The sequence below is a fragment of the Watersipora subatra genome, chromosome 1, assembly GCF_963576615.1.
Source record: "Watersipora subatra chromosome 1, tzWatSuba1.1, whole genome shotgun sequence".
NCBI classification, from domain to species: domain Eukaryota; kingdom Metazoa; phylum Bryozoa; class Gymnolaemata; order Cheilostomatida; family Watersiporidae; genus Watersipora; species Watersipora subatra.
Genome location: NC_088708.1, coordinates 56,476,111 through 56,498,630, shown reverse-complemented (window position 1 = coordinate 56,498,630; position 22,520 = coordinate 56,476,111). Strand labels below are relative to the sequence as shown.

At 35.2% G+C, this 22,520-nt stretch overlaps 1 protein-coding gene across 1 annotated transcript in view; it reads right to left on the bottom strand.

The window, feature by feature from the left end:
• The window catches only part of LOC137385844 (kinesin-like protein KIF27), a 63,776-nt gene that overhangs the window by 7,645 nt on the left and 33,611 nt on the right, over positions 1-22,520 (bottom strand). Inside the window, exons 20-25 of the mRNA XM_068072417.1 lie at positions 17,602-17,698; positions 17,411-17,514; positions 15,702-15,909; positions 10,439-10,603; positions 6,455-6,550; positions 2,351-2,455 (exon numbers count right to left, since the gene is read on the bottom strand). Coding sequence (XP_067928518.1) covers positions 2,351-2,455; positions 6,455-6,550; positions 10,439-10,603; positions 15,702-15,909; positions 17,411-17,514; positions 17,602-17,698 — 775 coding nt within the window. The remainder of the gene's footprint in view (positions 1-2,350; positions 2,456-6,454; positions 6,551-10,438; positions 10,604-15,701; positions 15,910-17,410; positions 17,515-17,601; positions 17,699-22,520) is intronic.

Genomic DNA, 22,520 nt, shown 5'->3' with positions numbered 1-22,520 from the left:
TTAGCACCAGCTATTGTTAATGGCAACGTATTCAAAGGTGTTTAATAAATGAAATTCATTTTAACCTGAAGTAATTTTATTAAATGATATTTTTAAAAAGCGAATTGAAGCAAATGATTGGAAGCAATGTAGTCAAAATGAATGAATGATGACGAGGATCAAGGTAGGCTTTGTCTGATCAGGTAATATCAGCAGTTGTATATTTGTGACCCTAAAAATTTAATGCCACTCTCCAGCTTGTTTTTTTAATAAATGTTGAAATTATGCATCTAGCATCTCTATGGAATAAACTGGAACACTTTGTAGCCTCCTTCTGTACCTGCTAATCAGCTATCACAGAAAACTCACACAAGGTTCCCAATAACTTAGGCACAAATCCTGTGAACAAGGCTTGAACATTATAAGCAAATCCTAGCAACTCGAGGTTGTCTCCTAGTAAAATAGAGTTTACTGTAATATGTATGGACACAGGAATTGGCTATAATAGCAATCCTGAGACTTGAGCCATAAGCAAGCTACAGACGAATTCACCCTGCTTTATGGAATGGCTGACCCAGATCAAACACTCAGTTATAGTATTTACTGAATCAGTGCCGAGGAGCAGCATTCATTTACTGGAATGTTCGTGGAGCTGATTTCCCATAGAGACACTTGAGCATACAACGTAGCTTCATAAGCTATATACATAAATCTTAAAGTTTATCGTACAGATGTCTGCCTGTCCAGTTATAGCTATCAAAATCTTGGAATGAAAGGTTCGCTGTGTGCTGGATTTGAACTCACGGAGATCTCAACCACGAATTCAGACCATGCATTTAGTCACTAAGCTACACTGTTCTTACAATTCTATTACTCTTATCACACATTGTATACTCTTTTCTTGATCGCACACACTAAATGACGTATAAATTGAAACTCTATGAACTCTAAGAGCTCTATAAAGCACAATGCTTTTTCGTGTTTCCGTGAACTTTTATTTCCAGTTTTTCGTAAGGTTCAATTGCTAATGCTTTTCACACAAACAATTGTATTATCTCGAGTAGGAATAGCCTCTTCATTCTCTCTCTAATATCTCATTTTTCTCCAGTATCGAGAGGTACCAGTATCGACGTATTCAAAGTTTTGACGGATAGCTTCTGCTGGAACAGTAACATTTTTTATACACGTACTTCTATGCACGAATTGTCATTATTAATTCTTCATATTCAGGATTTTTATTTTGTTCATATTAATTGTACTTTTACCAAACCATCTTTTATTGTAGCAAAGCAGACTTAATTTAGATATTACTTGCTAATTATTTCACATTTACATTCAAACTATTTTATAGGTGTTTTATTTTGTTTCTTAATTTATTGGATCTGCACAAAACATTTTCTTCTTGATATGAAGTTTGAAAGTTACAGTTGTTTGACAAAGTTTGAAAACATTTACAGCCATTTTATTTTTTCTCTTAATTTATTTAAACTGCGCAAAACACTTTTTTCATGATATGAAGTTTGAAAGTTAGAATGGTAACTGTTGCTATATATTAGATTAAAATAAATTTTTTGTGCAAAGGCTTTTACTACCCGGGCAATGCCGGGCATTTAGCTAGTCTTTACTATAGTAAGAAGCGTGTTCATCCGTCTGTCCGAAGCCCGCGAAGAGTGTTAGGAAAAAAGATTGCCTTGCATAGGAATTGAACCCATGGTGTTAGATTCACAGGCAAGCACATTACCCCTACACTACTCAGTAACCATACCACTTCATGAGACAATCATACTGATTACTCATGACGATCTCTCATGGCACACCGGACTGCCAGCGCACTAGTTAGTATGAGAAGCTAAAATGTCTTGAAGTACAAAACTCTTGCTTTTTCCAACAAAAAAGTTCTGCTAGCTTCAGCCTTCTTACTATCCAACGGTTTTTTTTGACGTCATCACCTTGTTTGCACATGCGCTCGTCCACGAAAAAGCCGCCATCTTTGTAGAAAACGATCGTCATTCTCTTGATTAATAGTAGTTTTCGGTGTTGCTTTGATACTAAAATAAAAAATTTGCAAACAAAAGCATTGTTTGCAATAATTAATTGCAGAAGCTTCGCGTTTTTAACAATAAAAGTTGTCCATAAAGATGGCAGACTACGATAGAATGACGTCAAGGAACAAAGGAGTTCCTTTTAGAAGTTGTCTTACCTGATACTCTGCAAACGCAAAAACGGGTATTTTAGACCAAGTAATTTTCCAAGAATTTTACCCTGTGGTAGTCACATAAAGCTGATATTGTTGTGATTTATAGGCTATGAAACATTTAAAAATGTTGGCTTCTGATGAAGGACACGCAGAGATAGAAAATACGCAACTAACTTGATGAAACTGCTGACTGGCACGCAAGTGCTTCATTTCCAACTCCCCCTTCTCCTTCATGATCTCCTCCTTCTTAGCAATAATCAATGCTCGACTCCGCAGTTCCTGACAAACAAATATATCACAACTCTGAGCTCACTCCACTTTTGAGGGTAAAACATACCAAGTACAATGATTGCATGATGCAACTTCAATCTTGTACATGTAGTTATCTTTCCATTTTTACTAGCCATTTACATGTTACAAGATGTTGAATCCTGCCAGTTCTCTATATACTATCACATTCAATTGTATTGCAATTGCGCTATGTAAAAGTCTTGCTTTTAATAAAGAACAGACAACCCTCTATTGTTTGGACTAATTTGGACTAGGCAGTGTCCGGACATCGAAAATTGGGTACTGTACAGTACAGTAAATGGCCTATATTGTCTCGCACACATGTTCCTAAGCTACAACATAGTACAATATGCATAAATAGGGTAAATGAGAGAGTAAAATATGGTTATACTTGCGATAGGGCACATTATAATATAAATAGCAGTAATAACGACCAACGGAAATTACTGTACAACACACAAGCGGGAACCTCACGCACACGCCTCGCTTGCATGGTCCGCCAGGAGAGAGGGCTATTGGTCAAAGTCGTCATTCTTCGAACAGACACGGCCGCATTGGACAATCATCCAGACTCCGATAAGAGCAATCGGATTTCACATTTCCGAATTGAAAGTCCGAGAATGTGAAGTCCGATGAAGCAAGGGTCGATTGTACGGCTATTACTGATAACACTATATTATATATTCTAACATATTTGAATTTTAGTGTTAATGATAAGCAATAAAATCTCTATCTGTTGTCATGGTTACTAATTTTTCACCTCTCCAAGAGGCTGAATATAAAGCATTCACAGATAACATGATACTAGCACTTTTTGTATCAGACAGCGCAGGTTGCAATAAAAATAATCTCATAATATAAGAAATTCATAACAAGAATTATAAAGTATATAACTCATTAGTCTAACAAATTATGTACTGAAATGTCTGATGAGTTTACAAACAAATCAAATAAAGATAGTTGTAACATTATTTGCAAGACCTACCTAGCGCCAGACATGTATATGAGCAATGTGAGCATGAAAATAATTGTATCGCAGCGACTACATAATAATATGAGGATGGTCTGCTGCGAAGTGCATTGATGGCTTGTATACAAAATATTTGTTCTTATAAAACTTTAAATACATATTACAGCAATTCTTACAATGAATAATCTAAAAAGTTTTCAAATGAGCAACTGCGTGTACTTTTTTGGCAGTAAACAGTCTAAAGGAAACATATTTTTAGAATGAGCACAGGAAAATCTATTTCCTATAACAGCTCGACTTACTCACATGGGAACAAGATAAATGCAAGCAACAACAAGCTATCCAGTCTGATTGAAAGCCTATCCTTGCATTACATACACATGTCACGCTCGCAGAGCCACCAACTGGCGATATAACTGATGACATTCGTTTACCAACACTGTTGCTATGGAGACATGTCAAGAAGTTCAATGAACCATTGACCAGCGCGGTTCACAGGAAAAAGGTCTTTGGTAGGAATCCTTAAGGGGCCTCCCGACTAACCAAAGAACCTATACTTAATAAGTACATACTAGCGAGACAGGCCTCGGTCCATTCAATCTATTGTCTGTTTGTATTGGAGAGCTCTGAGTATTGTCAAACAGAATTAGATTAAAGGAGACTAAAGTACCGAATATTAAAATATAGATTTAAAACTCGTTGTGGGATTACGTAGAAAGTTCAAAGCGAGGAAGCCAAAAATGGGCCACGGACAAGTTATATGGGCTGGCACTCGCCCAGGGGAATAATCACAAATAGTAAATTATATTGTACACCATCAACACTCCAGTTGGTTTACAACCAGGTAGTTAGTTCCAATCGGTCATCATTATTGTCTGCCACACGAAACCATTTTATACACATATGAAAGGAACTTTTTATTAAAACTAAAAGATTAAAATACACATATATCTGTTAGTATAATAATTAATTAGTTCAGTAAAAAAATCTTTGTAAAGGTGACCACATAATAATTGCAGCACAAATTCGAGAATGTCAAAAATAATTCATAATTGTCTTCTCTTACAAACATCATGAAATCAGTCCGTGTCAGACATCTATCAGCTATTTCTAATTATGGTCCTAATCCGTATAATCAACAAGAGATAACATTTATGACCATGTTTATGTTTAGTTTTCCAACACTTGAAAACTTACTCGAGATATGAGAGTCTTCGCTCAGGATATGTGATACGTGGGTCTGTATGTACATTGTACATATATATTATTTCATTGTACTTCTGTATGTGTGTATATATATACATATTAATAGTAATACATATATTACTTTATTGTACATCTATTACTTTATTGTACAGATATTTCACATATACGTGTCTGTACGTGAAACTGTGAGTCCGTACGCGAGTCTGTACACAAGTCTGTACATGAGTTTGTACGCAAGTTTGTACGTGAGTTTGTACGCGAGTCTGTATGTGAAACTGTACAAACCACTGAATTGCTGTATAGCAATAACTATAGTAGAACTATGGAACAAAGATGTACTCAAAGTGATGAACTATGGAACGCAATTACAAATATGTATTCCGTAATACAGTACATGTACAGTCTAACCATGTAACCAGTCTAATGATCACCTCAATATACGAACGGTCCAAAGTACGATGTAAAATTTGAGCAATCGTTTGACCATACCCCTGAAGTTTTTTGTAGCATTAAAGTTTCGTAAAAGAAAGTAAGAAAAAACTGGTAGAAATTCAAAATATAACATAAGAAATCTATAAATAATAATATAGATACAGTATAATAATTTAAACTCAAACTAGTCTACAGTAAAAATGAGTTACACCAGATATTTGTATCACCACCTCAACCTTTAATCACAAGCATGGCTGAACCACACATCCAATCATGTATTAATATGGTAAACTAACAATAAACACTGCTTTTTGTTGTTACTTTATTAATTTCATTTTTTACAGACAATTTAGTCTTTTACAATTACTTTTCTACATATTTTATATAATAAATTTATTTAATACGATATGTAATTAATTACCTGCAATATTCATTAAAGAGTTATCGAGGACTTTTGGGCTGTAGAACGAATTAAATGAATCGCGGTGTGTTCTTATAAAAATATTTCACCTGAAATACGTACAACTGTTTTAACATGTGAAGCAGACCTCGCAACAAGGAAAGGTTAGAACGGTAGACTGATGACTGTAGGGCCAGTATACCACTAGTTTTGTAGGAATTATTTAGGGCTACACAGTAAAGTGGTAAAGCACATCCTACAAACAAGAAGACTGCAATGTTCACCACATATTAAAGATGAACTTGAAACAAAATGTTAGTATATTTTATCAAAAAGTGTCTGTATTTTTCTATCAATTGTGATTGTTTTTGATGTTTGAGGCGATTTGACTGCCATGATATTTCAGGATTAAAATCAAAAAATCAGATCAAGCAAAAGTGTGATTATCATGTCTATAGTTACAAAGAGACTGACAGAATAGAGATGCGTAACGCTTGAACGATGTAGCCGATATTAATTATCACAACGCTAACAACTAGTGATGTCATTTTTGCACATCTTCTTATTAGCATTTTAACCGTAATCAAGCTTTGTCAATTTTAATCTTGAAACATCCTGGCGGTCAGATCACCTCCAACATAAAAAAATGCAAATGGTAGAAAAATACTGACACTTTCTGATAAAATCTACTAAAATTTTGTGTAAGTTCACATCTTTATTAAGAGTTGCCTGCCCAGACACTTGATATGCAAGATAATTGACTGAATGGACAATGAGTGGGTAACAAACAGCCAACTGCACGTTTATAAACTGAGATAAATGCTGAGTAGGATACAGGATATCTATGAGCAGATATCTGTGGGAAATCTACCAGAACACGTCTGCAAGAGATAGTATGCTGCCTATCCAGCTCATTGCGTCTATAAATAGCATTTTGCTGCCAAGCATCAGGGTGCATCAGTTAATGTTTGAAATGTACCTTCTCTAATAGCTCCATTTGCTTCCGCTGTTCCAGAACTTTCTCCATCTCAGCATCTAGCCAGAGCTTCTGTTCCAACAGTTTCGGGTCATCGCTCTCTCCCCGAAGAGCCGAACTGAAACAAATCGGAAGATTTTTAATGAAAATAAGAGTTAATCTCAAATGCTGTTCATCTGTTCCGCAGACGGCTCTGTTTCAGACAGTATCCTCTCAACCACAACTAATAGCACCGTCTTTAAAAAGATGCATTAAAATTAGTCCAACTATATCATAGACACAGTTATGTAATGACACCTTTCATACTCCTCCATACGTTTCAATAGCAACAAAAGCACAAGTGAATTAATTTTTAATTATCTCTTTAGTCATATTGTCATCTAAGAATATTTTTAGCAACCTCAGCTGATATCCAGCCAACTTCACTGATCAGTGGAAACCTGACATATAAAGTTTGATTCATCACCAGCTAGTAGCAAAGAAGGTGAATAGAGGTCTTTAGATAATGTAGTGACTTCCATATAAAACTTAATGCAGCTTGACACGATACGCTGGCTACAAATGTCAATGAATGATCGTCCTATATGAGTGATGTGGCTGGGTGACTGCATAACGCTTAAAATCATGAATTGTCAATGTTCGATGTCTAAGAGGCAAATTCTACATCAGCTAAGATAATAGATGATAAAGTTTGTATTTAGTGAAATAGATACCTTAGAAGATTGAATCTTCTCTGCTATAAAAAATTAAATAAGTATATTTTTGCATGCTTCTTTTGGTATTATAGCCAAAAATACTTGTCTCTGAGCAATTAAAATATGCACTTTATGAGATGAAGAAAACATCTAACCATACATGTATATGTAACATATTATGATAAACACACATCACTGAGAGATATCACCAATTAGATCAATCAACAAAATTTGTTATGGGAGTAGACAATAAGATCTTTATTATTAGCATCGTAAAACCTACAGTAGTCATTCAGGTGGCTGTGCAATAGGAGAGCTATTAGAGATGATGCCATGGCTTCACAAGATCAACAAAATCATTACTATTATTGCCAAGAGATCAAATTGGTGAGAAGAGAAAACAGCGTTTATGATACAAACTTCCATAATTTCTGTATTTGTTGGCAAGACTGATGGCGACAATATTTGCACCAAAATAGAAATTCGTGTGACCCTTGCGTACGGGTCTCCGGGCGGAAGATGCTCATTATTTTAGTGTAAATAAAATGTTTTGTTAGTATTATGGCCGATTTTGTGTGAATAGGTTAATAAGATAAGCGTGCAAACAGGAATCTTTTAAATGCATTCAAAGAGCTCTTATAGAATCAGTCATATGTTCTATAAAGAAAAACTTGTTTGCAATACACAAAGGAAATACGGCTTCGTTCAAACTTTTGCCAAGTGCACGATGATGAAATTAACTTTCAGTTAAATAATTCATTAATTTCAAGTGCATTTGTAAACGTAGTTATGTAGGCGGTAGGGTAGATGATACGGAGCATTGTTTAGATAAATGCACCTGACATACACATAGATTACAGCTTGTGATATAAAGTATTTTATTCATTCTGAGTCCTTGACAAAAATGTTAATCGATTGCCATAATTAATATTAGATAATAGGGCAAAATACGATAGATACAGACCACCAGCTCAACTCAAAACTAAACATTAAGATATGAGACAGCATAAAAGGAAAAATTAATCTCCATTCCAAACTTGATGCTCAAGGCTGCATAGCAAGCATTCCGACATACGCTAGCTTATCGCAATGACACTCGTCAACTGAACCACCAATGATATAGGATCGGCAGAATCTGCTATGGGGAGGGTCCAGCAACACAGAACTAAGAGGGCTACGTGGGTGGGCTATGTGGGTGGGTTGAGAAGTCTCAAAATCGCGGAGTAACAACTATATACTAAAACCGCAAAATATTAGCTGCAGATGACCAGTCGTGGACAAATAGTGATTTTATATGCAAACGTATTTTCACTGGTCAAAAAATATGTATATAATGACAGATGCCAACATCACAATAAAACTAAACATAAAAAATAAAAATAATTTCTTGAAATTAAAACTTTGTCAACAAGAATCTTTGAAAATTATTCGAAAGATTTTCAGTTAATAGTTTCAATTTCTAGTAAATTAATTTCAGTTATATAACAGTAAACCATTTTGAGTAGGAAGACGTCCTATGTACAGTGTACTCTGACATTCAAAGTTAATTTGTTTCAAAGATTTCTTTATGTGTTAAAACTGTCATGTATTGGAGCAAATGTGTTTATGAGAATAGACTACGGCAATACCTTTAGAAATTCTGCAGATAAATTACACATAGCACTAAAATAAATGCATTGAAAATAAATATGCAAAAAACTAAATATAAAAAACCATATGTAACCAACTAAATTAATAAGGAAATAATGAATGGAAAGAAGTTTTTTATTATCGCCTTACGATAGAGACAAGCAAATAAAAGTGCAGACTCGGCGATGCACCGGTTCGAAGGTAGAAGTGGCAGCATGGTGTATCACAAGTTACTTTAGATGCAGTATAAACTAACATAGTTGATGTATTTCTTATCGTTTTTTATTTTTAATTTTCACTAGACTCGTCACTTTTACTCATGAAACTGCAATGTTTTGAGAAATTTCAAACATACGATGAAAATTACTTCAAATGTTGACTCAAGTATTTTCTCAAATAACTTGAGCTTAGCTCACCCTATATCGCTGAGTGTCGGCGTTTTTCTTTCGGCACTCATCATCGATTATGTAAACCAGGGTCCGATAGCGTCGACGATGCAACGCGGATACGCCGGGAAAGTTTGCAGTTGTCAAACTTTTCCGATATTTCATCGAGCATCGACGACAGGTTGTATAATATGAACCAGTTTAGCGATAGCAATTCGCGGACGCGGATAGAGTGATTTCTTTATTTCCATTTGCAATAGTTGCTGGGAGCCTAGTATTTGATTCAAGCACACGAAGACAAAGAAGTTTATTCGCAAAAAATTAAAAGAGAAAATGAAATCACTACGCCACCGATTATTTCTTGATGCAAACACGGATAAGTATGTGATAGTGTGAACACTGTTATTATCGACGATCACTAAAGTATTGTGGCATCAGCGCCGAGATACGGCCATATAGTGTGAACCAGCCTTTAGCTGAAGCCATGCAGTTAGACATGAATAAAAGCAAAGAATTGATTAGCTGCCAAGAACAGACCATCTAGTGCGGAAAGAGATGAGTGGTCTTGGTACAGCTTAACACATAAGTGTAGGCGGATTGTAGGGGAGGTATCGGAAGGTCCTTTGTTCCCTGTATTATTAGCCTGTTTGTTTTCGTCACGACAGAATTGACGCAAGCCAGAAATTGATTCCACGAAGATGAATAGGGAGTGAGAAATAATAATTTCCTATACCCAGAACATGACACAGAACAGCGGTGAGTTGAGTAAGGCGTGTCGCAAGGCAAGAGGTCAAAAAGCTGACAGATTTGATTACAATGGTTATCTAAGGTCAGGGCCTTTATGGCAGCTTCTTTGACAGAACTACTGAGGGGACAATAGGACAAATGAAGACCCGAGACAAAGCATTGAACAAAAGTGAGAAGGAATACTAGGAAGATAAAATAGATAGCAAGGGTAAAAAAGGAACTGAAAAAGCATTTTTAGCTTCCTTCGTGACCACTTCAGCTGTTAAAAAAGCATAGGTCCAAGTTCTGCAATGAAAATGCTGCCAGGAACCCTCTTGACGTTGTGTGTCTTACCAACAAACAGACAAAAGGATGCTGACATAGAAAGTGTGTTTTACAAGGCGAGTGAAAGGAAATGTTGCTGGAAATATTTTTGATGATGATTACTAGTCAACTAATATATGAAAAAATTGTAAAATGTTACAAATAGATTAGCTGAAATCAGGCGTTACAACCAAAAATTTTAAATCAAGAGAAGACTTCTAGTAAACATACTTGTTGCCAGGGATAGAATTGTTTTGTCCCACACCATTACCCTTTCTCAGCTTCCTATTGGCTGCGGCCATTTCTTCAGTTTTGATCTTCAACACCTTTTGCTGTTGTTCTGTGATATCTTCAAGCTCTCTCACTCGAAACTGTTCTTTAGCCATATCTCTCTATAATATGATATATAAACTTTTCTTTAGCCGTATCTCTCTATAATATGATATATAAACTGTTCTTTAGCCATATCTCTCTATAATATGATATGTAAACTGTTCTTTAACCATATCTCTCTATAATATGATATATAAACTGTTCTTTAGCCATATCTCTCTATAATATGATATACAAGGTGCTATTTAGCCATATCTCCCTATAATATGATATATAAACTGTTCTTTAGCCATATCTCTCTATAATATGATATATAAACTGTTCTTTAGCCATATCTCTCTATAATATGATATATAAACTGTTCTTTAGCCATATCTCTCTATAATATAATATATAAACTGTTCTTTAGCCATATCTCTCTATAATATGATATATAAACTGTTCTTTAGCCATATCTCTCTATAATATGATATATAAACTGTTCTTTAGCCATATCTCTTTATAATATGATATATAAACTGCTCTTTAGCCATATCTCTCTATAATATGATATATAAACTGTTCTTTAGCCATATCTCTCTATAATATGATATATAAACTGTTCTTTAGCCATATCTCTCTATAATTTGGTATATAAATTGTTTTTTAGTCATATCTCTCTATAATATGATATATAAAAATTGAGTATCAGCTGTCTCCGGAGTGTTTACGTAAATAATGAAATGTGTAATTTTATTAGTACTATGTAAAACATAACAACAACTTATGAGAAACATGAAAAATTAGTCTTCAGTTTAGGCAACAAATTTTTAGTCACGTTCTGTAGAAGGCATTTTTATCGTTTTCAAAAAAAAACTTTATTACGAGGCTATCATGGTTAAATAGCCTATATATATATAGGCAGATTTTCAGGATTGCCAGACTAAAAAGTACAGCTTTAATTTCTAACTTTTATTATTTTATTCTAGTAATTTTCAAACAAATACAACAAACATATGAACAAAATAAAGGTACAAATAAGCAATATTTATCTCTGATTGGCACAATTTTTGTGAGACTTTGAAAGATTGGTTAGATCTGGAATCTAACCAACCTTCCTAGGTTGATTAGACTTGGCTGATTAGCTCAGTTGGGTAGAGCGTCAGGCTAATAAGTTAAGTGTTACAGGTTAAAGCTTTGTATTGGTCAACATTTTGGTTGTCTTATTATCTTATTTAGCATCATTTCATTCACAAAAATGTTTTTTTCAGCCTAACACCCCTTACTAGTGGTGGCTCCTAAAATATTTTGAGCTTAACATCTGAGGGAGTATCAGAGAAATCCACATGCAAATTTTCAGAGAGATAGTGTAATTATAAGTTGGTTTCTATAGAGGACAAGCCCACCAACAAACGAAGCCAACTATGTATATACACATATAAGATGAAATAGAGCATCACATAAAGCCATACATATGTCCATTGAAAAGATTCCCTGCACATCAGGGTCTTTATAACTCTAAGCTAAATAACATGCTGCTATACACTATGGCTAATAAACTCTGTTGATGGGTGGTCTACACGTACAAATATATACCTTTAAATCTAGTTGAAAATTTTAACAATTTTTAATGTATTTTCAGCATTTTGAGAGCTGTATATAACTAAAGATTATTAATCTGCGATTGCGTTTACAGTCCAATGTACTAGTAATGACTTGTAACTTCATACCAAAAATTAAATAATTACAATTCCGAAATCTTTACTATAATAAGAGCCATATCTATCCATCCGTTTGTCTGAAGCCGCAACAAAAGCGTTAGCCCAAAAAACTTGCCTCAGGTAGGAATTGAACTCAGACACTTCGTACTACAGACCGGCGTGCTAGCCACTACACTACTCAACCACCTTACTACTTCATGGAATAATTATACACATACTGATTACCCATGATGATCTCTTACGGTGTACAAAACTGCCAAGTGTACTAGTAATTATTACAAGTATTTATAACATATTTTAACGCGTGCTAAAAACGAGCATTCAAGCTATAAACGCAAGAAAAGTTGATCAACAGAGGGAAAGTCTTGGAACACTTAAAGTAAACATTTTATTCATCAACCAGGATAGTGAAGGACCCTGCTAATCACAATTTAACATTCTTGAGTGTTGACATTTATTAAAGATCAAAAAACATTGACTTAAAATAGCATTGCTGTAGTTACAAACATCCCAGACCAAAAATGTGATGATAGTAAGAGTTGCCAAACCATTTTGGTTTTTTTTTTGTATTTGTAGAGACAGAACCCTAAGTCGATTTATGGTATTCAGTCAAAGCTTAATTCTGAAATTGTTTTTTTCAAATTCCAATAAAGACAGATTTAAAATAAAATAAAACTTAAAAGTAGATCAATCGTGATCAAATTATTTTTCTTTTACTGGAGCAGTTCAATTTTAACAAAGACAGTTAAGAAACCTGCAACGAATTTCATAAAGATTTCATTGTAGTTCTATCAAAAGACTAGCATGCTCATATTTGTGATATTAACCAAAATATTTTTTAAAGCGCATTTCAAACATATAAAGCTTCAAACATATACATGTATATTACTTTTCATGCGCCGCAAAGTCAACCACAGTAATTTACTGTTGACAGATATACAGAAATGCTACAAAAGTACTTTCAGGATAATAATATAACCATTCTTTAACTGAGTGAAAATGATGCATAGATTTACCAAATTTACAATAAAAGTACTCAAGGTCATGTACTCACTAAAACTGGTACATACTCAATTGATTCATTTTAAACTCTTGAGCTTATAATTAAAAATTCAAAGATAATTTTGAAAGAATAATTAGACTTTTCATTCAATCAACAAGCTAATAAACTACATGAGAAGTGGAAAGTCAGGACTTTAACATTTCATCACATCAGTTTGCATCAGATTAAATGCTCATTTTAAAGGCATCAGACGAGTTTCTTATAAATGCAAATGTGACAAAGGCAGATTTACATTATATTAACTGCTAGAAAATTATTACATGATAATCTCCGAGTAATTATTGTTAATAGTTGTAATATGCCAACTTTCTGTTGCGTCGTATCACAGACTAATACTGTAACGTCAGATGATAACAGGAAATCAAACATGCTATTATAGTAAGCCTTCATTAGACATCTGATAAAACTGAGTCGGGTAACGAGCCTAATTACACAATTAATTGACTGTGCCATTTCAACACGCTTGGATGCTTCTAGGAATATGACTTATCTTTCAAGGTTGGCAACTAAAAACCATCTATTGGTAATATTCCATATTTCACAAAAATTTTATCTGATAAAGCATGCCATATGGCTGAGCCAAATGTTACTTAATGTTTCCACATATATTTACCGTTAATATATTTGGCAGCAAAAATTTATATGTGTTAAAATGCAAGGTAATAGTTTAATAGTTTTGTTAAATCATTGTTTCCCTAGATCGACAACAGTGCCAAGATGTCTGCTTTTCTCATGCTGAATTTTTAAATTTAAGTAGAGTGCATTTTTTCAATTGTAAAGGGAAATGCACCGCGAGCACGGTTGTTGCTATGGAAACCGGTGCTAGAAAACTGCTATTATGTTTATTTTGCTAGCCTACGTTTGATCTATGACATATCGTCGTTGAAAAATGTGGAGATTAGTTTGAGCACTAGCTATTAAAATGCCAACAAGTGAATATAACTTTCGCTAAATGCAAATCGAAAAAGTATAGCTTTGTTGATAACGGAACAGACAACACGTGCCTCACTTTTTTTTTAATATTCCATAGAACTATACATATATAGTATAAATTGTACAAGCTTGAGAGATGGCGGTGCGCAATGCCAGAACGACTCTCAAACTACAAACATTTTTTCAGTGTTAAACTATTGTAACTCGACTAAGAAAAACAGCAATATTTTTAAATAACTTAAAAGCAGTATTTAATTAACAACATTGTAGAGCCGCTAACATCAAACTGATATGTATAGCTTTTGCTTTTAAGAGCCGACCACACGCTTACGAAAAAACAAATTTGGAACAGAACGATCAAGTCATACGAGTCGTTCCTCATTTCTCATTCATCGTACTGAGCAAGGAAATGAGGAGTTCAAACGATGAACGCGATCCTTGGCTGACTCCTCTATTCGCCAATGTCAAATACTAAGAGACATAATAATGAAATTATGCATATTTTAAAGCCAAAAATAACTTATCACTAGGAATAACTTGATAATTCACTACAAAAATAATAACTATAAACTTGATATGAATAAACAATTAATGTATAAATAACTCAAAGATAATTAATGTTATCGAAAATCGCCACTTAAATTTTTTTAGCATTTGGCTGAAAATCTAGCAATAGTGTGGGCTCTTCTTCAGTGAGTTACCCGTCTCTCACACTTCTTTTTATCATCTCTGGCAGCTGGCCTTTCACACCTCAGCACAACGCACTAACAAGTCTTCAAGTATGTATATGAGCTATGGCAGCCGGGAAGTTACAGGTCTCTATTTACATCCACTTACCATAGAGGAGTATAGCTAGGATCACCTAACATTATTCATAGCATGCCGAGTGATTATGGATTGTTCCGCGATGTAATTATTTTCTCAAGTAGAGTGGTCTACTCACAATCATTTTCACAAAAGATGTAGAGTTTGATGATGTCACACCTACTTTAAAATCGACCTGTCACATCCTCAACCCTAGATTATTGCATGTTTAGCGAATGAGACCTTTAATAACTACTCGTCAATGTGATAATTGACCACCCCTGGCAGTATTAAATAGCAGACTACGTACGCTGCATTTGGTCATGACAGTGGCAAGGTGAAAACAACAAATGTTAGGAGCATTCTCAAACAAATTTGACCTGTATGCACAAGTTTGGACATAGAGTTACCTTAAAGTAAAACCGCGGACTTAAGAACTTTTAACACTTATGACTGTAACTGGGTTTGAATTGTCGCTGAGATTTAAACTGGCATTTTCTTCAGCCATGTGCCATAGACAACAAAGCACTCAGAGGTACAGCTGTAACTCAAGGCAAATCCATCCTGCTTCTGTGTGTATTTAAAAAGCTACACAATTAAACCTATCTTAGAGCAGGGAAAAGTAAATCCTGTCTGTAAAGTTCTATGGTTTCTCACCTCTAGTTTCTCCTTCTTGTCATGCTCCTGTTTCAGCTTCCTCTGTAGCTCCTCCTGTTGCTGCCGCATCTTTGCCACAGCGAGCTGCAAGTCATTAATTTTCTCATCGGTTCGCTCTGACATACTTGCGAGTTTGACTGTTTCTTTTTGCTTTGTCTGAATGCTAGTCAGACGTCTTTTTGCCGAGTCGATTTTCTTTTTGTACTCCCTAAAATGTAACGAAGATTTCAAAGCTAGCAAAGTCTATAGATTTCAAGTCTATACCAAAGGTTTAAGGTCAGCTGATACGAATTTACACTCATAAATCAACTCACTTAAAACAGAAAACGGTTTTTTATAGTGCAACAGTTTAGGTTGACTAAACCTCCGAAATTCGGCATACAGTAATTTGTCTTCTCATAATATTTGGCTTTTTGTATCTACACCCACAAGTGATCTATGAGGAAGCTGACTGCGCAGTGAAATCATTGTTATGCAACAAACCGAAAAGAATTTCAAAGACAAATGACACAATCGAAATTTTAAGCAAGGTTTGAAATCTGGCGAAATGATTAATCAGTGATGTGGGCAAGTAAAACTATCAAAGACTGGCTTCCAGCCAGCAAACCACGCACGCACTATTACAATATAAGGAAAAATAGCATTTCAACTCACTTTTAGCGTCACTGTTTCCAAATCTCAGAAGCACACATTTGCAGACTTTGAACACTGACAATCATCCACATGTGCACCTATTCTTAGAATGGCAAGCTACGCATGCGGTCCTCTGGGTAACTACCCCAGTTGACTCAACACAAGCAGGAACTATGGTTATACCAGCTTTCACTAGCTGTACTATGGTCAGTTAGGTTAGTTATAGAATTTCCATGATGAACTTCTTACTCCACGAATGTTAATTATAATAATACAAATAATAAGATTGTATTTACTGTAATAGAATATAAGGAAGCAAAACATAACATGTTATAAGTTATATTATATTGTTTAATACATTATACTACCATGTATTTTATTACAATATACTATAATAATATAATATAGCATAGTGTAATAATATAGTACATTTAATAGTATAATATATAATATGCTATATAATATATCATTACATTATAGTATAACATAGAATAGTATAATTTACCATATTGTTTTATGTTATTTCACACTGCACTATAATATAAGATGTTATACCATAATACGCTATATTGCATTACGCCACGACAGAATGCAATCCAATCTTTATATATATATATTTCTCACAGTATGTTTTATGTCTGTATGTCGTGTGTCTGCTTTCCATCTATAGCAATTAAAATCTTAGAATAAAGAATTCGTACCGAAGAAGATTTGATCTCGGACCCTACAGTTCGCTAGTCCGAGGCCCTACCCAATAGGCCAAAAGGAATGAGTTGTTAGCTTGCCGAGGTGAGTCGCTATATGGGAGCACATAGCCAATGGCTTTGCATACCGCGCAGAGTGATTGCATAAGTAAGAGATTGTATTTAGTTAGCTTACTAAAATTTTCTATTAGCAATCTGCCAGGCTAATAGCAAGTGGCAGGCAACTCTCATTACTTATCATTGCTTATAAGCTGATTTTTAAAACTCGGACAACGCTGGGTAGCACAGCTAGTCTATAAGATGCACAAACTAGGTAAGCTAAGTACTACAATAAAACTGGAATGAATAAAAAATGATAAACTAGAGAAATACCCTTGCAGTCGACGTTTGCTGTTGATTTCCATCTTTTCCTTAGCCTCAAGTCTCTGGAACTCCTTTTGCAAATCCTGCAGCTCTCGGTTGGTTCTAATTTTTTCCTGAAAGATAAAGTTACTGAACAGTTGAAGTGTTTAGTTAAGAACATCATGGCAAGTATCAAATACACTGATGTATATAGCGTTCACCTCCTCCATGGCTGATATTTTATCCTTGTGTTGCTTGACAAGCACTGCCGAGTCCTTTTCATTTTTTACCAGCTGCCGGATGAGCTGTTCCTTCATCCTAAAGAAAGATATCGGCTCGTAACAATGATACGTGAGCTATTGTACCACATTAAGGCCTCAGTCTTGCATTGTACACCCGGAGGGGCAGAGTTTTCTAGAATTTATCATTCTATAGCAGTAATCCTCATTGTTTACCTTTAAACGTATGGTTGGGATCCACTAACAATCTTTTAGAAAGAAGCTAGAACCATTTTAGGTTGTATCTGTTTGCTGACAGATGGTACATGCATATTACAAACAGGAGACAGTTCAAGTTTATATGTTTATATATTTATTGACAGATAGAAGATGAGTATTACAGACAAGAGCAAGAATGGCCTGTAGATTACCCAAATCTATCAAAATCTAACAAAAAGGTTCATCAAAAATAAATAAGCCAAAGCCTCTGTTGGTAAGACACCCTATTTTTAAGTCACCTTTTTATGCATAAAAATCAGCGCATGAGACTCAAGTGCATGAGGCACTTATTCAAGCAGAAACAACCACGAGTGGCACAGATCTTCTGAAGGCTACTGACCCCGTGATCAGACACGCTCCTGTATTATAGCGGTCACATCTGAAGAGCGGTACAAAGACAACAAGTTTAGTCTCGTGCAGTTTTTCTGCATTACAGCAAACAATAAAAAATAACTTTGGGTGAAAAGTTCACCTAGCTCTGGCAATAATACAGCAGCCTCTGATACGCTAGTACTCCCCTTTGAAGAGTTATCTACACAGGATAGTGTCATGGCGATCGAGAATATTAAAAATATTCATACTTGAAAACAATAACTAATTATCATTTCATACTTTTCATAAGTGCGCCTCATGGTTTAGCATTAAGGGGTGCATTATTTAATAGCACATACTAATTGATAATGACGCTCTTCTCGGTTAAGATGACAATTAAGATCAAAAACTACAATTTAAAGAATATTCGTAGCTAAAAATATTTGGAGCTCGTATAAACTAAGATAGCCATAGTATGATAAATTAAGATAATAAGAGATAAGATGATAGCCAGCTATCTGCCAGATAGCAGCATGATAGCCAGCTAACTGCCAGATAGCAGCATGATAGCCAGCTATCTGCCAGATAGCAGCATGATAGCCAGCTAACTGCCAGATAGCAGCATGATAGCCAGCTATCTGCCAGATAGCAGCATGATAGCCAGCTAACTGCCAGATAGCAGCATGATAGCCAGCTATCTGCCATATAGCAGCATGATAGCCAGCTAACTGCCAGATAGCAGCATGATAGCCAGCTATCTGCCAAGAAGAAAGTAGATGATAAAAACAAATACATAAATACATACTTCTACAGCTTCTTTTACTGCATGTCGATGATGAAAGATATTCAACACTTTTACACCTGGAAAATTTTAGGAATTTCCAATTGCTATTCTTAAAAGTCTATGTTATCTATATAGGTTATGAAATTATAAAATTATCTTATGAACCTTTGCGCATTAATATTTATGCTATTGTTTATCTCAAATGCATTTCACAGATCTTGCAAAAAAGCTCAACTATTTTGGCATATATGCGTATAGAGATACTATTGCTACCAAAGTGTTAATAAGAACCATCAAAGACTGCAATCTTGCATGAACTAGTGTTTTCGAAAACAAGGTTATGCCTTTTCATTGGTTGAATCTTTCACTTCGAAAAGCTGTTCAGAAAGAACTCCGTTCCCTAGTAGAGGATCTCATGGTCTGCAGGTAACCAACCAATCTTGCAGTTGAGAGCTGCTTAAAATCCTGAGTGAAAGTGATTTTTCTTATAGCCAACTGCGCTGTTTTGACAAATCATATACAAAAAATGAAGAGCTCATTTGCCAAGCAGATTTGTAAAAAACAATCGCATTCCAATTGCGAGGAACCAGAATAAAGGAATCAAAACCAAAAGAATGTAAGCTAAGGCAATGTTTTTTTCAAAGATGGAAAGAAAATATTTTGCAAAGAAAACAGAATAAAGACAACATTGTCATATAACATTGTGTAAAATCTTTGGATCGTTTAAGAAATATTAAATTTTTTCCTGATACAAAAAATCGCTCGACAAAGGAAAGGAAGGCTTTGCATGTATTATCCCCTACTTACAACAGCTCGAGTGTGCAGCAGTCTCACACCATTGAACATTTACAATTATTACTTCTAACAAAAAAAAAATTCATCCTTGGAAAAAATATGCAGAATCAATGCTGGTGAGTCAACAACGAGTCATGGTTTGTTATTGTGGTCAGTAGTTTAGTTTAATAATCTGATATATATTATATTATATTCATATATAATATGGTAACCTTCTTGTTACTTAAGACTGCAGGTTGTTGTCTCTAGTATCTGGTAGTGTTAGTACTTTCTTGGTTACTCCTAGCTATGGCCATATGGAATCAGATCGACTTTTTACAGTAGTGTCACTAACCCATGCCATTGGAATACTATACCTGTAATGTCCTTTCTAGTAATGTAACAGAGCAGCAGCGTTGTCCTGGGTGAATATATAAATCTCCAGTAAGCTAACATCGCCATAAATAGTGGTTACACACAGTCCCCACCTGACTAATTTCTCAAGCAATGTCATTCACTTTTACTGACTTTTATATCAACGTGTTGTTATATCGACGTGTAGGAATATCGACGCGTAGTTATATCACGCGTAGTTATATCGACGCGTAGTTATATCGACGCGTAGTTATATCGACGCGTAGTTATATCGACGCGTAGTTATATCGACGCGTAGTTATATCGACGCGTAGTTATATCGACGCGTAGTTATATCGACGCGTAGTTATATCGACGCGTAGTTATATCGACGCGTAGTTATATCGACGCGTAGTTATATCGACGCGTAGTTATATCGACGCGTAGTTATACCGACGCGTAGTTACGCCGACGCGTAGTTATACCGACGCGTAGTTATATCGACGCGTAGTTATATCGACGCGTAGTTATATCGACGCGTAGTTATATCGACGCGTAGTTATATCGACGCGTAGTTATATCGACGCGTAGTTATATCGACGCGTAGTTATATCGACGCGTAGTTATATCGACGCGTAGTTATATCGACGCGTAGTTATATCGACGCGTAGTTATATCGACGCGTAGTTACATCGACGCGTAGTTACATCGACGCGTAGTTACATCGACGCGTAGTTACATCGACGCGTAGTTACATCGACGCGTAGTTACATCAACACGTAGTTATATCAACACGTAGTTACATCAACACGTAGTTATATCAACACGTAGTTATATCAACACGTAGTTATATCAATATAATTAAACAAAATAATACTTTCATTGCTGAACTGCTTGAGTTTCGGAAAGTTCACTAAAGCGTAGAAGTAAGAATGGGAGAGTCAAGTGAGTATTGCAAACTTATTACTTCTTTCAGCCTAATTGTCATGACCCATTTGTTTCTCCCCTCACCCTTATTTCCTCCTCTCAAGGCCCTTTTTGACTTTTCCATTTTCTTTTTTTTTTTTCCCCATTCACCATTTTCAGGCTTGAAAATTTTTAGGCACAACTCTACTTGTTTACCAGTCTATATTAGTCTATATAGGTTATGATGCCTGTGTTACCTTGGTTTCAAAGACAATAATCAGATTATGAGCTTTTGCACATGAATATTTATGCAAATTTTTATATCAAATGTATTTTCAAGAGTTCGCAAAAAAGCGTAACTATTTTCGCATTAATGCATATACAGATACTATTGCTAACAAAAATGTTCAAAAGAACCAAGAAAGGCTGCCCTCTCCCTCACACTACCCATCACCAATTGCCCTCACTTCCTACTATAACCCTTTGATATGCTTATCCTCACCAGGTTGCATTAAAGAACATGCCTTCTGAGAAAGAAGACAATGCTGAGAGCGCAATGTTATCATAGAATTGATCTCAGCTCTGGACCCTCTGGTGTGATGTAATATCATAGATAATAGTGTATAAAATGACATCTCTCTAACAGGATTAAAGCTATAAGGTAACAAAAGAGGCCATACTCTACGCTCATGTATCACGCTTCATCATTTTTAATGCATCTACCGTTTGGATAATACGCTAACCTTGCGAGTGTGCCAAATTATTACACAATGTTATCAATATTCACGATCAGATAGTCGATGTTCTCAATGTATCTCATAACAAAAACCTCAATGAACTGTTAACAACACTTGTGATTATAGACTCTATGAGCCAAGAGTATCTTCTGAGCGTCGGCTCCATAATTATCTTTGTCACTTTCGCTTGCATTTGCAAAATGAATTGTGACCAGATGAAATGGTTGATAAATTTCTTAAAGCCAATGAAACGGATCACCTATCAATGATACTCTGTACATCATTACCCTAATACGTTGAATGGGTGGGCTACGGTCATGGCAACACTGACTTTTTGTATCCGAAAAGTTGCCAGATGCTTCCTCGAAGACTTGTCATTTTAATGTCAGGCTAATTGATAATATAAAGCTATCTCATTCTTATGTCACTCTATTTACTGAGTAGAATGTATCAATACTGACATAATAATACTGACATAAATGAGTACCATAAATCTGTAAGATAACCGTCACGGGCACTTGTTATATAGCCTTTTAGCTGAGCCAGATAAAATGTCCATTGTCAGCTGCCGAACAGCATTTGGCAATGTTAACATGTTCCTCTACCGCTAACAGTGATGTTATGACAAGTAGTTGTTACATTCAAATAGTCGGAGACAGAGGGGTGGGGTAGAAGACATTTTACAAGCATTGCCGGCGAGAACGGTTGAATCAGAAATGTTTGTCCTGTTCGCTCGATAATACTGCTAGGATGTTATAGAGTGAAACATGCTATAA